The 16955-nt window shown below is 46.0% G+C and overlaps 1 protein-coding gene across 3 annotated transcripts in view; it reads right to left on the reverse strand.

Moving 5' to 3' along the window:
* The window catches only part of RALGPS2 (Ral GEF with PH domain and SH3 binding motif 2), a 443748-nt gene that overhangs the window by 213959 nt on the left and 212834 nt on the right, over positions 1–16955 (reverse strand). For all 3 annotated transcript variants that reach the window (XM_049776392.1, XM_049776395.1, XM_049776393.1), the window contains exons 6-11: positions 16063–16216; positions 15016–15114; positions 13150–13704; positions 8312–8456; positions 3901–4045; positions 2838–3074 (exon numbers count right to left, since the gene is read on the reverse strand). In XM_049776392.1, the coding sequence (XP_049632349.1) occupies positions 2838–3074; positions 3901–4045; positions 8312–8456; positions 13150–13704; positions 15016–15114; positions 16063–16216 (1335 nt within the window). The remainder of the gene's footprint in view (positions 1–2837; positions 3075–3900; positions 4046–8311; positions 8457–13149; positions 13705–15015; positions 15115–16062; positions 16217–16955) is intronic.

The raw sequence follows: 16955 nt of genomic DNA on the forward strand, positions 1-16955 counted from the left end.
ACAGTTCAGAGGGGAGGATGTTTGCCTTGCAAGTGGCTAATCCAGGCTCTCCCTCCATATGCTTTCCTGAGCCCCAACAGGAGTGATCCCTGAGAATGGAACCAGGAGTAAGACCTGAGCATCTCTAGTTGTGGCCTCAAAACAAAAACAAAACCTCAAAAACTCTGAAGAGCTTTATAGGCTCTTTTTAGATCAAGTCAAACCCCTAGTCCTGGGGCTGGAGCATAGTACAATGGAAAAGGCCTTGCACGTAGCTGGCCCGGGTTTGATCCCTTGAGCCTGCCAGGAATGATTCCTGAGCACAAAGCCAGGAGTAACCCCTGAGCAGCACTGGGTGTTACCCCCTCTCACCCAATAAAACAAAACAACACAACAACCTCTGGTTCTTGGTGTTTAAAGCTCTGCAGCAGAGCTTTTCAGGGTCAGTCAAATTTGTACCAGTGTCAATTTTTTTTTTTTTTTTTTGGTCACACTCAGCAGCTCAGGGGTTACTCCTGGTTCTAAGCTCAGAAATCACTCCTGGCAGGCTTGGGGAGCCATATGGGATACCGGGATTCGAACCACAGTCCTGCATGCAAGGCAAACGCCTTACCTCCATGCTATCTCTCTGGCCCCACCAGTGTAAATCTTGACTATTGCAAATTTCTTCAAAGTCTCCCAAATAGATATTGGTCTTCCTTGTCCTCCAAGCCTTTGCCCAGGCTAATCATTACTTCCACTCTTCTTTGCCTTTCTAGATTCTAGTTACCTTCAGGGCTAAAGCCCTAAAGCCCACAAAATTTGCTCCAAAATTTTTAGAGATAATTTTTACTAGGATTTTCTTAAATATGAATGAATGTGTACTTTCTCATGAATAAATGTGTATTTTTGGGGCCAGAGAGATAGCATGGACGTAAGGTGGTTTGCCTTGCATGCAGAAGGACAGAGATTCGAATCCCGGCATCCCATATGGTCCCCAGAGCCTGCCAGGAGTGATTTCTGAGTGTAGAGCCAGGAGTATCCCGAGTACTGCTGAGTGTGACCCAAAAACAAACAAAAAAAACTGTGTATTTCTGCAAACCAGGTCCACAAAGTGAAAACAGCGCACTACTATTCTGCTAGAATTCATACAAAACAATCTACCTCACAAGGACTCTAGTATGTTATTTTGATTTATTTATTTATTTAGATTTTGGGGCTACATCTGGTGGTGCTCAAGGCTTACTTCTGGCAGTGCTCAGGGAGCCATATGGAGTGATGGGGGTCAAACCCAGGTTAGCTGCATGAAAGATAAGCATTCTACCCACTGTTCTATCACTTCAGCTCCTCTAATTTCTTTTACAAATCTTTTTTGGAATCCACCACTGGAAAACCTAGCAGCCCCTGCCCACACCTGTCATCTTCCTGGCAAAAATGGGCCCAACTCCACTACTAAACTCCAAAAGAAAATGATGGTCACCAATTCTCCCCTGGCTAGAGGTCTGAGCTGATAATTGAGGGATTCTTAGAATGGGGGGTGGGGTGGGGGCAGATTCCCCTTTCTGCCTAAAGCTACGACCTCCACAGCCATATGACAAAAATGGCCCAGCTCTACAACTTAACCTTATCAAACTGCAAAGCCACCAAATATGTTCCAGCTCCATATATCCTGACTGTATAGCTACATGCATAACACCTCAAAATCTCATAATTGAGTCAGCCCATGAGGATTACAGTCAATCTAATGGGAAAGATGCATAGAAGACCATCAAGTCCAGAGAGTCTAATGGTAACAGAACACTCAGTAGCACAGAAGGCTCAACTAGCACAGAAGGCTCAACAGAAGGCTCAACCACAGCCCAGTACACTCTTAGACAATGACTTTAGTAATACCATGGAGAGCATAACAATTATTACAAATCAACCCTTATTGATCTCTGTTTAGATGACTCCGTTTGCCTTTTTGCTAGAACAATATGAAGTAAACATTTTTGTGCTTGCAAGGGAGCAGGCTAGGGTGGTGGGTGGGAAACTAGGTGAATGGAGGGAAGGTCTGGGGGCAGAATTGGTGCTGGAACACTGAATGCCTGAAACAACTGTATTATAAACTTGGTAGATCATGGTGTTGCATGATTAGGATCCCCTAAAAATAACTTTTTTTGTTCTCTTAAAAAGAAAGGCTCCCATCACCTGGGGCCTCCTGGTGATACCCAGTGAAGAGAGCTGGCAGGCTCAGCCCAAGGATGCAGTGCTGTTCAGCCTGGCAGTGCCAGGGATTACCAGGTCCATCCTTTTGCTGCTTGAGGTTTCAGGGGTCATATAATCCTAGAGATGGAAATGAAGTTGGGGAACAGTCTATAGTGCTGGGTATTGGACTAGGTCAATCCTACTCAAGGCAAGTGACATTAGCTCCGTCTCTCTCCAGCACCCCCTTTTTCTCCAGCTCTTTTTTAACCTATTATTTTCTATATTGATGGAAACACTGTCAACCATCAAGACTGTAGTGGCTCCAGACACTGAATGACACAGCAAACATCTAAGTTGTCTCTCTCTTTTTTTTTTTTTTTTGGTTTTTTGGTCACACCCGGCAGTGCTCAGGGGTTACTCCTGGCTGTCTGCTCAGAAATAGCTCCTGGCAGGCACGGGGAACCATATGGGACACCGGGATTCGAACCAACTAACTTTGGTCCTGGATCGGCTGCTTGCAAGGCAAACGCCGCTGTGCTATCTCTCCGGGCCCTAAGTTGTCTCTTGACATGGTCTATGTTTGTTTTTTTTGACCACTGTTAACTCCTCTGCTGAAGAAATCTGGGAACATGAGAGGGGCAGCAGTGGATTCCCAGCCCCATGAATCAGATAAAGGGCACCTCTGAACCTACTTGGCGAAGTTGGCAAGGTTCTGGATGACCTTGGCGATGAGCGTGAGAGTGCGGGAGGTGCGATCATCGGGGTACTCCTGCATGAGATTGAAGAGGCTGGGCGACATGATGGCTGGGCACAGGAAGCGCAAGAAAAGCGAGGCACTAATGAGCCGCTCGCTGAGGTCCTGCTTGCCGCGGGCCAGGCACTGCTGCTTCCAGGAGGCAAACACTTCCTTCAGTTCTCGTGGGAAAACACTGGGACAGAGACAGGGTCAAGATTTCAGAGCAGGAGGAACACTCCACCCTGGCCCCATGCACCATTGCTCTCAGAAGGGTCATGGATGCTTATTTAGTGTCATAAAGCAGCGACAGGGAGAGAAGTGCCAGACTCAGCAGTTTTAGTGCCCTTCATGTCACACTAATACAGCCCTGGGGTCAGTGAGACAGCTTGAGGGGTTGGTTGTGGGTTCTGCACACAGGAGGCTTGGTTCAATCCCAGCATTGTGTGCTACTCTGAGTATCACCAGAGTTACCCTGGCTTGGAGTGGGGAGGTGACCCCTGGCACTATTCAGTGTGGCCCAATCACCAAGCCACAGAGAAGATTGTAGTCTCTTGACCCTGCAACGCTTGCCCTGGAGCAACATTTGGTGAACAAGCATAATCAGTGTTCCAGGGAGCTGGTAAAGCACTGCAGAGAGGGCCAGGAAACGACTGCGGGAATGCAGAGGCAGGTCACAGGCCTGAGAGCTTAGCCAGAGGTCCATCCCTGCTTCTCCCATAAGACCAGGGTTCAGCCTTGCCTCTCCTGGAATAGCAGGTATCAGCCTGTGTTTCCGGGAAGCAGGAGACCAGCCCTGCCTTTCCTAGAAGCTGAAGGTCAACCCTGCATTTCTGGGGAGTAGGGGATCAGCCCTGCATTTCCTGGAAGGTTCAGGTCAAGCCTGTCTCTCCCGGACACAGGAGTCAGCCCTGTGTTTCCTGGTAGCTGGGGATCAGTTCTGCACTTCCAAAAAGCTGGAGGTCAAGCCCTTCATCTCGTGGAAGCCAGGGTCAGCCAAGCATCTCCCTGAAGGAGCTCACCAGTAGGAGTTGATTATCTTGCAGAAGGCCAGCTCACAGCACATTTTCAGGTTGCTCTGGTGATCCATCAGTTCACTGGATGAGCACCGGCTGGGATCAACCTCACAGTTCTCATCTGACTCGTACAAGGCTTTGATGAACTCCCCTGTTTCAGAATAAATAACCTGAATCTGGAATAGCACAAGGGTTTAAACAGCTAACACTGGTGTGAACTTTAAGTTCCAGAGAGCATCTCTGTCTCTGTCTAATACTCTCTACTCATCCCAAGTGGGAGAATTGCTTAACTCTGCACAGCTTCATTCTCCAGAGCTGGGCTGGGGACCATCTGAACCTTGTTCATGTTCATGCAACACAGGCAGATGGGCTGAGGGCAGCTGACCCCAAAAGCTCAAGCTCCAGCCTGATCCTGGCCACCCTCTTCCATGTCCTCTCTGCCAGTTGGGGCCCCATATTTAGTTTCTCTGTAGAAAGTGGTTCATGATGTCTATCTTTCAATTAGAAAAACCCTTCGGTCACAGAGCAGGCCTAGTTCTTAGAAGAAATGAGCTTACAGGGCACTAAGGAATCTTGGAGTTCTTCAGGTTTGTCTGATCAGTGGAATTGTGCTTCCCCAGAACACCTTCAAATCTGCCGTGTTATATGAACTTCTGGCTCTGAGCTCATGTAAGTGGACAATAGTTGCTGCAAAATGAAGGCACAAGAGCAGCATGAAGAGCATCTTCTACCCAAAATGGTGAGCCAGGAAGTTGGTAAAAGTTGAAGCTGACCAAGCCCATGACCAACTGTGAGATGGGATTTCCCTTAGAACAGGACGCCCTAGGCACTCACTGGGAAGGCATCAGCAGAATGAACGGTCTACAGAGGCGAGTGGGATCAGAAATAATGCAGAAGGCTGGAGACACAGTAAGGGGAGAAGGCACTTGCCTGGCACACTCTGACCCCAGGTAGATGCCCCTGACACCATATATGGTTAGTTCCCTGAGCATTTCCAGGAGTGACTCTGCTCAGGCACAAAGTCAGGGATAGCTTTTGATATCAGCTGAGAGATAGCACAGTGGTAGGGCGTTTGCCTTGCATTTGGCCGACCAGAGGGACCCAGTTTGATTCCTGGCATCCCATATGGTACCCAGCCTGCCAGGGGAGATTTCTTTTTTTTTCTCTTTTTTTCTTTTTTTGTTTTGTTTTTTTGGGTCACACCCGGCAGCACTTAGGAGTTACTCCTGGCTCTATGCTCAGAAATAGCTCCTGGCAGGCTCAGGGGACCACGGGATGCCGGGATTCAAACCACCGTCCTTCTGTGTGCAAGGCAAACACCCTACCTCCATGCTATCTTTCCGGCCTCTAGCGGAGATTTCTAAGTGCAGAAGCCAGGAGTAATCCCTGAGCGCTGCTGGGTGTGGCCAAAACCAAAACAAAACCAAACAAAAAACCAAATCAATCTGTAAATAAAGTTAAAAAAGAAAAAGAAATAGTCTTTGGGCACCTCTGAGTGGGTCCTCATACCACATCCTTCTAAAGCAAGAAACAGCACGAGCAAGTGTTCAGCCAGTGCCTAGCTGAAGGTCCCATAGCATGTTTCTTGGGGGTCTCTCCCTGCAGTGCTTGAGGGAACTTCATGGGGCTAGGGATGGAACTCAAGGCTCCTGCATGCAAAGCCTGTTGACTCTAGCTCATTTCCCCAGTCCCTTCTAACTCAATGTTCAGAAATTCAGTTTTTTGATGATTCTTCCTGCATCTGGAAATAGCATCCAGTTTTTGAACAAAGAATAAGGAATAGAAAAGGAGCTCTGTTAGCTGATTAATTTAGGTTGTAGGTTTACTGCTAACTCCCTGGCTATGCAATCTTCCCCAATTCGATTTTAAAGACTCATGCCTAGCAACTATCATCGTCTGATGAAAAAAATCGATTTCAGGTAACTAGACATTTAGCAAAACTTCAGGACTACTATGGGAAAAATCACATTTACACTTTACACTCGCAGGCTCCAAGACATTCTTTATTTAGTTTTTGGGCCAAACCCAGTTAACACTCAGGAGTTACTCCTGGCTATGCGCTCAGAAATCACTCCTGGCTTAGGGGACCATATAGGACATCAGGTCCTTCCTGGGTCAGCTGTGTGCAAGGCAAAAGCCCTACTGCTGTGCTATTGCTCTGGCACCACTCCAAGACATTCTTATTCTTTTTTGAGTGTAGGTATACCCAGCTGTGCTCAGGGAGCCAATGGGATGCCAGGATTGAATTTGTGCAGGCTGTGTGCAAACTGAACACTTTGCCCACTGTACTATTGTTCTGCCCCCCAACATGAACTTCCTTAAATTGCTTTCAACAAAAAATTCCTGCCAGAAAAGTGAACCACAGAAGCAAAATTAGTTAGGGAAAGTCACAGGTATACAGGCTAAGAAGGAGAGAAAAAGGGTCCTGGAGCACAGTGGGGAGGGCATTTGAGACCCAGATTTGGTCTCAGGCATCCCCGATGGTACCCTGAGCTCCACCAGGAATGACCCCTGAGTGCAGAGCCAGGAGTAAACTCTGAGTACTGCTGGGTATGGTCCAACCCTCCTTCCCCATAAAAAAAAAAGGAGGGGAGGAAAGGGGTTAGAAGGTAGAAGGATCTGTTGGGGCACAGGGAGGTTGACTCCATCATTGTGTTTATGCTTTGCAAGCAAGTCTTTCATCAGCCTGGCCCTGCTCAGGGTTATAAATATGATAATGGGGACTACTTAAATTTCTTCCCATGTTCACTAGATTAATTTTCATGTCTCATTGAGCCAATCAACTATTTAATTAGTCAGTGTCCTTGAAGGACTTATATAGACTTTTCATTTTGGAAATGATGTCATTTGGAAATTCCATTTAGCACCCCAGATGACAGACTTGAGCATTTAATTTTTAAGAAATGTCTGGTCAACAAATATTCAAGTCTATGCCCACAGAATGGAGATTTCTATTTGAGGCAGAGTGGAGGAGCAGGGAAAACCACTCAAGTGGACCAAGAGTTCTAATCTGTGACCTGACTGCAATAAGCCCTCTGTGGAAGTCAGGCCTAATCTTGGTGGCAATTCATTTTCACTATTCTTCTACATTCCCACTAGTTTCAACCAAAAGTCTCAACAAGACAAAGGAAAGAGAAAGTGAGGCCAGGAAGTAGGCAGAGAATGTCCTCTAGGGGAAGGACCACTGCTACGGCCTGAGAAACATAAGGACCTGTTTCTCTGTGTCATCCAGTTTCTGTCTCTCCAATATGGGACCTGACAATCTCAGATCAAGAGCCCTACTGCTGAGCTATGACCAGCCCCAACCTTAGTTTTACATATAGAACTTTTCGTCTTCAGCTACAACACACATCTTAAGTGCCTTACAGAAGGGAAATTTTAGAGGTTTATCAAACAGAATCAATCCCTTTAATTCTCTGAAAAACCAAAGGATCTCTCTCCTCTATTTCCCACCTCCATTCTTTCCCTTCCTCCTTCCTCCCTCTCTTGATACAGAGACTATTTTCTCTCTCTGTATCTTTAGTGCCTTCAAGGCCCCAAATTCATTTATTCAACATACTTTGGGGCTGAAGCAATAAAACAGTAGGTAGAGCACTTGCCTTGCATATATGGCCAGCCCAGACTCTCAATCCCCAACATCCCAAATGGTCCCCCATCCTGAGCACAACCAGGAGTGATTCCTGAGTGCAGAGCCTGAAGCAAGTAATTCCTGAGTATTGCCAGTGTGGCCCCAAACTAAACCAACAAACTAAAAACCTTATCCCTTACTGTTTAATCAGTGATAGGCAGCAAACGTACATGTGTAGTAAATGTAAACACATGCTGAGTTCAATAGAGTTGGGAGGAAACAAGTCAAATTTCTCCTTCATAATCAGTATTTGAACACTGAAGCTATATAAAATGTTGCTGTGGTTTATTTCACCTGCTCTCTCTCTCCCCTCAGCCTTGCTACTGAAATAACAGCTCAGCCCTCCACCCCCGGTCCTAACATCCCACAGGAGTGTGCTGGCCTTTCATGGAGGGAAGTGAGGGGATAGGAATGTTCCCAAGGAGCTCCTGTTGCTTCTGTCCTGCTCTATCCCAACCTCACTGCATGGGGAGCACCTGAGATCAGAGCAGCAGTGGGGTGAGATGGGTTAGAGAGTGAATTGCATCAAAATTCCAAGGGCCTGTAGGACAGAACTTGGGTTCTGCCAGCGAGTGTCCCCTCAATTTGGAAACTGGACTGCTTGGGCCATGCATGTCCCTGGCACTTGGGGACAAACAGGTCCCTCTCAGAACCAACAACACTAGGATTATTGTGGGCCTTGGAATCAGGACCTTGGCGGGGTTGTCTGGGGATCAGACCATGAGATGGAGGGCCTCTCTAAGAGCCCATGTGCAATGCCTGGGCTTGGGGTTGTACGGGAGGCTGTACCCAGGGCGTCGTGCAGGTACTGCTGGCCCACCAACTTCAGGTACTCTTCAATGGACTTGGTGGCGATGGTGTTCTCTCGGAAGATCAGGACGTCATGGTCCCCACAACGGTCCACCTCAGACATCACCAGGTCGGTGAGGAAGTCCTAGGGGAAGAATGTGAAGTCAACAGAGAGCAAATTCAGGATAAAATTTTAGGGGCTGCTGACCCTCAGTGAAACTTCCTTCACAGGGCTGGAGTGATAACACAGCAGAGTAGGTCATTTGCCTTGCATGTGGTCGACCTGGAACCAACCATGGTTCAATCCCGGCATTCCATATGATCCACTGAGCCTGCCAGGAGTAATTTCTGATAGAAGAACCGGAGTAACCCGAGCGCCCAACCTCCCCTCAAAAGAGACTTCCTTTACAGAGTTTGTATCACAGAGTGAGAGGGGAGGGGAGGAGGAGGAGGGAGGGTGAGGGAAAGAGAGAGAGAGAGAGAGAGAGAGAGAGAGAGAGAGAGAGAGAGAGAGAGAGAGGAGAGAGAGAGAGGAGAGGAGAGAGAGAGGGAGAGGAGAGAGAGAGGAGAGAGAGAGAGGGAGAGGAGAGAGAGAGAGGAGAGAGAGAGAGAGGAGAGAGAGAGAAGAGAGAGGAGAGAGAGAGAGAGAGAGAGAGAGAGAGAGAGAGAGAGAGAGAGAGAGAGAGAGAGAGTTTAACCCAAAGCAGGGGCTTTGCATGTGGCACACCCTGTTTGGCCATGGTATATGACCTGCCCCCATAAGCACTGTTAGGAGCCATTCCTGAGCACAGAGCCAGGAAGAGCTCCCCTTCTCCCCAGGGACTGAATGTGGCCCAATCTCCACCACTTCTCCCAAAAAAGGATTTTCCAAGGTACTTTGGATAAGACCAGAGCTTTGAAGGTTTTTTTTTTTTGTTTGTTTGTTTTGTTTTGTTTTTGGGCCACGCCCGGTGGTGCTCAGGGGTTACTCCTGGCTTTCTGCTCAGAAATAGCTCCTAGCAGGCACGGGGGACCATATGGGACGCCGGGGTATCGAACCAACCACCTTAGGTCCTGGATCGGCTGCTTGCAAGGCAAACACCACTGTGCTATCTCTCCGGCCCCAGGATTTTGGTTTTTATATGAAAAATATTCATGATTTGTTTTGGAGTATTGTAGAAGAGATAAGACCTAAACTTTGGGTTTTTTTTTTGTTTGTTTGTTTTTGGGTCACACCCGGCGCCTACAGGATTACTCCTGGCTCTGCACTCAGAAATTGCTCCTGGCAGGAACGGGAAATCGTATGGGATGCTGGGATTCGAACCACTGTCCATCCTGGATAGGCTGCTTGCAAGGCAAACACCCTACCACTGTGCTAAATCTCCAGCCCCAAGACCTAAACTTTGAAGGCTCCTGAGCATGGTCAGAATTCTGTTTCTGCCAATCTTGGGTGTATGAGTGGCTGGGGGTAGAACATGGGGACCACACTTAGCTGTTATTCCTTATCCCCTTTCTCCAGCTTCCAATATGGCTGTTGGCCCAGAAACACATGAAGCCCTTTGAGGCATAGACTGCCATCTGTTCAGGACACAGCTTTATACCAGTGTGGTATCAGGAATACAAAAGTTTATTACCCTTCTTCATTAATTATTCAAGGAGAGGGAGATGTCACCCCACCCCCATCTTCCTGTGTAATCTTACTTGATGGTAAGATCTGGCCATTTCTGGGAGGGGTCTTTGGTATCTAACAAAAGGATTGCCTCAGGAGTGTAAAAGGGATTGAGGGATTGGGAGAGGGATTCATCTAGAAGCAGGATGGAGGAAGAAGAGATAGGTTTGAACGCAGGGCTAATAATGGAGATGGCTTAAAAGGTTTTAAAGTTTAGGAGCCACACGTGGTGGTTAGGGCCTTGAATAAAGCTTCATGTCTCCTGAAACCTGACTGACTGTGGATCATTCCTCAATGCTACCCTGAACCCTGCAGACCAGCCATCTGGAGGGGGTTACAGGCGCATGGCCCGGGCTAGCAGAGAAAGGCCTCTCCATCCATCTCACCATCATCCACCGCCATCCAGGACTCAATAATTAATATGTTTTTATACATAATATTATTCAACAGTGGTATATTTCCTTTAGCCCCGAGGAGATCATTCCTTGGATTCTTTCAATTTTAGTTTACGTAGATCACTTCCTCTAGGAAGCCTTCCTAGACCAGCATTAGCTTGGAATGCCACCATCTAGGTCCCTCCACCCCCCTCCCCATGCTGGTACCATGGACATGGTTTTCTCTGTTCTTGTAGTGTAACTACTCATTTATGTGTGGAATCGCTTGATAAATATCTGCTGCACACCCCACAATGACATGGCATCTGTTCCTGTTCACCTCTACATTCATAGGACCTCACAGTCCTTACCTATCTAAGGATTCAAGGGAGAACAAATTGGGCCACAGCATGAGCATAAGAATAAACTCACCCACTGAACTAATTTCCTAGTATGGTTGTGTATATATGTGTTAGGTATACATTATGTACATACATGCATGATGTGCATGTAGTTGTGTTTATGTGTATATAAATAAATATGTCACTATCTCTCCCTAGCTGTTCACGCATCCATGGAGGAAGGTCTGTAAAGAAAATTAAAGCCTTTATGAGATGGTGTTTTTTTCTAAATAGCATTTTCTTTTGTTTGGGGCCACACCCTGTGACTCTCAGGGGTTACGCCTGGCTATGGCTCAAAAATCGGGCCTGACTCAGGGAACCATATGAGATGCTGGGGATCAAACCAAGGTCTATCCTAAATCAGCTAAATGCGAGGCAAACACCCTACCACTGTGCTATTATTCTGGCCCCGCCCAATAGCATTTTTAAAAGGATAAAATAAAATACTTTTAAGGATAAAATAAAATTATAGTCTTATAGTAAAGGGGGAAGCCTTAATTGCAAGAGAATTTCGGCAGTATGTACAACATACTTTTTATTTCCATGTAATGGAATCAAACACAGACTGAGACTATAGAATATATACTAGAGTTCAGCAAATGCTGGGAATGGAGTAGGAAAGAGACAACAAAATGAATCCTAAACACACAAAACCCTTCATTAGGATCTGATGACTGCAGCCAGAATCAGGGCTGGATCATACAACAGGACAGGTTCGAGGGCAGTCAGGGAGTGGGAAGAGGGCTGTGATGGATCCCTACTAGGATTCATTCACAATAGCATTTTAACATTAAGTTTATTATTTATTGTTGTTCAGTGTGAAATGTGTTAATACTATATAATTTGAATATTATTTATTCACTATTTAAAAATATCCAAAGCCTGAAACAGAGGAAACGTAAAAGGCAGCATTTAAACAGAACTGGGTTATTCTGGGGGCAATTCAGCAGTGTCCAAGAATTATGCCCTTATGATGTGGAGGACAGGAGGAAACTTGTTTTATTTGTGGGACATTGCATGCATGTAGATGCTGTCAAAATTCATTGACTTTTTCACTTTAAAATGACGTTCTGTCATAAGTGCACCCCAGTAAAATTGGTCTTTTTTTTTTTTTTTTTTTTTTTAAAACCTATACACTGGCACCAGAGCGGTGGAACAAGTGGTAGGACTTCTGCCTTGCACATGGCTAAACTAGGAGGAACCTTGGTTTGATCCCAGGGCATCCCATATGGTCCCCCAAGCCAGGAGCGATTTCTGAATGCCAAGCTAAGAGTAACCCCTCAGTGTCACCGGGTGTTGCCCAAAAAATCAAATCAAATAAAATCAAAACATAACAAAACAAAACAAAACCCTGTATGCTATCCTCAATTGAGTGATGAAAAGCAGAAAAAATAATTGAAGATGAGACTCCAAGCTTCTTACTACATGCTTGGAAGTGTTTTAAACACTTCCCCAAAGCTCAAAATAATTGTGAAACATAATAGCGATAATTAGGAAAGTAGGCATATAAAGTTCTTGCCAAATGCATATTAAGAGATTCCTGTCAGTATAAAGAACCTTATAAACACTGCCTTACTGTTTGGTTCCAAATCTGTTATGCTGGCTGTGAAGGCCACTAAAGCTAAGGCCATTTCACCAGGACTGATGTCCACAGAAGTGGGTCCCTGGGTCCCTCAGAGATGGAGGTGAGGTACACTGTCCAGACTCACTGGAACCTCTTACCCAGAGACAGCTGGACCTCATACAACCCGCACATCTTTCCTTTGCCAACTTCCCAGCATGCCTCTTTTCTGCCATCTTCCTGAACTCTGACTTCTTCCCAGGGTGATGTGAGTTAAGGCTCTCACGTCACTGCCACTAATTCCCCAATATTCCTAGGTAGTGCAGATTTAGACTATGGTCCTTCTGGAATATCTCCCTCAGTGCCTAGGGCCACAGATCTCAAATTGACAGCACAGAGACATTTACCCCTCTGGAGAAGGCCAGGGTCTCAAACACAGATTTCTTTCTCTCCTCTCACACTTCTCTAAATGTCCTTCCATAAAAGCTGTCAAATACACACACACACACACACACACACACACACACACACACACACACACACACACACGATAGAAACAGTCACACTATCCTCTTGCCAACCACCACCCAGACACACCAGGGATAAGGCCCAGATTTCCACCTTGTCAGTCAATCCAGATGGTCTGTTTCATGTCAATGGACCAGGGCAAACATATTCAATGACCCATCTCTCTACTGCTCTAATCCCCAGCTCTTAATAGAACAAAGGTGTACCAGCAGCCCTCTGAATTCTGTTGTTTTGGGGGTAGAGCAGAGTATATGCCTCCAACTTGGACCTCCACAGTCCCTGGGTTAATTATCCAGGAAGGCAGTGACTACTTCTCTCTGCCTTACCTTGGCTCTGCCAGTACTCTGAAGAATGTGCACTAAAGCACATGCCAGCTCTTCTTTGTTCCTCACGCTGATGACGGGCTCAAGGACACAACACAGCATGGTGTAGTTGCTGGTGACAAACTCAGCAAACTCCTTGTATTGCTCCATGGGCAGGATGGTGATAGTCTGAAAACGGGATTTAATCCGAATAGAAGGTCCACCCGCTTTGCCCTTGTTGGGAGTAGGGGTACTGATGGGGTACCACTTCTCCACAAATTGGCGTCCCGTCACGCTGGCAGTGGGAATGTTGACGAGTCCAATATAGTTATTCTTGTCTTTCTTCTTCTTCTTTTCCACATCTTTATAGATGTGAACCGTGATGCTATGAAGAAGTGGAAGGCTATAAAATTCAAAATGTTCCCCCCAGAAAAGATTGTCTGCTTTGGTCTTGCTGGTTGTACGAGCGAAGAGGGTATCATCAAGGCACAGTTCACAGAAATATTTCTTTTTCGGGGCAAGGTCCTTGGCTTCAATAATCCATAGACGAAGAACATTTTCGGCACGCCTGCAATTGTCCTATAAGAAGCAACAGAGCTGAGTTTGGAGGTGAACCCCAGGAAAGCAACCTGGTTATTAAGGATGCAGGTAAAGAAGAACAACTGCTTCTGCAGTGCTCATGGGAACTGCAAACTCACCCCGAAATGTATTCCAATCTTAAGCCTGTTTTAATGAGGCCAAATCTAAAGGCTCTATTTTTCAGGGTTAAACAGACATCCCTGGGGGCAAGGATATAGTGGGAAGGGTATTTGCCTTGCACAAGGCACAACCAGCTTTGATCCCCAACATCTAGTGTGGGTCACTGACCATCACCTAAGACTGAACACACCAGGTGAGACCCCACCCCCGCAAAATCCAATAATATTAGTTATCCTATAGTTAATCTAGAGATAACTAGATAAGTTTGTAAAAACACAAGTTAAGAAAACTGTGTTGGGGGGCAGAGTGGTGGCACAGGCGATAAGATGTGTGCTAGCCTAGGACGAACCACGGTTCGATCCCCTAGCATCCAATATGGTCCCCCACATCAGGGGCAATTTCTGAGCACATAGCCAGGAGTAACCCCCAAGTGTCACCGGTTGTGGCCCCACAAAAACAAAAACAAAAAAACAAAAAACAAACAAACAAAAAAGAAAACTGTGTTCGAGAGCCAGAGAGCTAGCACAGCAGTGGTGTTTACCTTGCATGTGGCTGACCCTGAACAGATGGAAAGACCTGGGTTCAATTCCCAGCATCCCATATGGTCCCCCGAGCCTGCCAGGAGCGATTTCAGAGTGCAGAGCTATGGTTAACCCCTGAGCGTCACCGGGTGTGGCCACAAAACAAACAAAAAAAGAAAGCTGTGTTTTAGCCCCATTTCTCTTTTATGATTTTTGGGTCACACCCGGCTATGCTCAGGGGTCAATATAGGGTACCAGGGATCAAACCTGGGTTAGCTGAATGCAAGGCAAGTACTCTCTGTACTGTGCTAGCCCCATTTCTATCATGTATTTTGGTTTGGGCAAGTCGCTTCACTCTTCTCATTTTCTCCCCACTGGTCAAGTCATGATCATATGGGATATTATGTTAAATACATTTTAGAAACTATTAAAGAAACAATATTGTGGTTAGGAAGATAGTTAAATGGGCTGGAACACAAGCTCTACATGCAGGAGGCTGACTGGGTTCAGTTCTTCGGTGATGCTGGAGTGACCTCAGAACACAAAGCTGGGAGGAGCCCCAACCAATTACCACCAGAAACAGTTTGAAAATAAAGATCCACTGTCATCACTTCTATCTACTGCTTCAAAGCAAACATTTCAAGACTCCCCCCCCCATGACTGCTATTACCTTATTTGGCTGTACTGTTCGGCGAAGGTTTTCCATCCACTTGTCCCTCTCTGAAGCAGAGTTACAGCTGAAGCATTTACTTCCACTAAAGTAGGTAACCTTCATACAGAGAAAGAAAGAGGTCAGGAAAAGGAGGGTAGGTAGGGGGAGAGACGCATCTTCCCAGGAATGCATTCAACCCCAAGGGGCACAGCCTCAGTTGACTCTGGACACCACTGTCCACATCCACATGCACTTTGACAGTCTTCGTCTCCTGGAATGAGAACTAGGGTACTGAGAAGTCAGTTTCAGACTCCCAAGCTACAATGTGGAGTTCTGGATGATTAAAAAGTTGCTGAACTAAGGGCGAGTCTCTCAAATTAGCTCATCAAATCTGGGGGTAAGGGCTTTACTACATACTAGTGTATTAGGTAGAATGGGAAAGAATGACCACCAGTGAACCATTTGCAATCATTTTCTTCCAGTATGCAAGCAGTCTGTTCAGTTCTAGTCCTTTATTCAATTGGCTTACAGTTAGTACCATCCTTTAAAACACAAAAGTCATAGTACAGCAGGTGCTTGCCTTATACACGGCTGACCCGAATTTGGTCTCCAGCTTCCTTGCACACTGCCAGAAGTGATTCCTAAGGGCAGAAGCAAGAGTAACCCCTGAGCACTGCAGGGCATGGCCCCCAAACAAAACCAAAAAAGGAAAAAAAATAGAGTAAAATAGTATGATAGCAGGAGATATATTTTTTGCTACCAAAAAGTTAACATGGCAGTTTAATAATTGATTGCAGTTCCTGTGATTTCTGCTGAGAATGTATGGAAAGCTGACGTAACTGAAAGCAAAGTTGGCACAAAGCAATATGCAACCCCTCAAAAAAGAAATAAATTATGTGCTTCTCTCAGTGGGGTCAATATGTTCCCACCTTCTGGAAGTAGGTGATTTCCAGACAGGGAAAACTAGTTAGGATCACAACATGACCAATGAACGTCCAAGTCACAGGGCAGAAAATAGGTTTGCTGTTCATTCAGTCCTGACTCTGCCTCTGCACTTTCTCTTACCTCAAAGCAGAAGTCTTGCCCAAGGATGCTACTATGAAGGGGCTTCACTGCAATGGGCTCCCCGCGCCCTAGATCCAGGCACTCCACAGCACTGCAGGGGTTCAGCAAGGACTCATGCGAACGAGATTCCTTGAGCTTAGGTAGCCCCCGGGACCTGTAGGGAAAAGCATTCAAGATGGCATCATTTGGCCAACAGGACTGAAGGGCTGGTGCAATGGAAGCTGACCAGCAGGGTATGGAAACGGCTTAGGAAAAGATGAACATGGACTGGATCAATGTGCCTGTGTTTGCATAAACTCTTTATTTTGTTCCCTTTTCAATAAAGCACAGAAACACACTCTAACTCTACTGATCTCAAGGAAGCCCCTAACTCCACCACAGCTACTGTTCTGGTTCTCATTACATATGGGGCCTGGAGAAATATGTAATGTTTTAGGTCATCTTACACATTATTTTATTCACCAAGAACAAAATGAGAAACTATTTTGATGCCAACACCACCCACACAAAACTTTATCCTTTACTATCAGTGACAAAAAGGCAAATAGATGTTTTTGGATCTTCATTGTGTTTCCTTAATTTGGCAGAAAACACATGTATGTGCATGCGTACCAACACACACACACACACAGTGCCAAACTTCAGGGTAAGATCCTGCCTTGCAAAAATGCTCCAATCTCCATCTCAATGTATAAGACTTTTTCAAGCAGGCTTTTGGTTGTAGCTGCATGTCACTAGTTTAAGTACAAATCAAGAATAAAATGCTGGAGATTGTATAGTAGGAAGGCGCTTGCCCTGCATGTGAATTACCCAGGTTCAAACCTGGCTCCACATAAGAGTCCCTGTGACTCCCACCAAGAGTGATCCCTGAGTACAAAGCTGGGAGGAAGTCC

Source organism: Suncus etruscus, chromosome 7, assembly GCF_024139225.1.
Source record: "Suncus etruscus isolate mSunEtr1 chromosome 7, mSunEtr1.pri.cur, whole genome shotgun sequence".
Taxonomy (NCBI): domain Eukaryota; kingdom Metazoa; phylum Chordata; class Mammalia; order Eulipotyphla; family Soricidae; genus Suncus; species Suncus etruscus.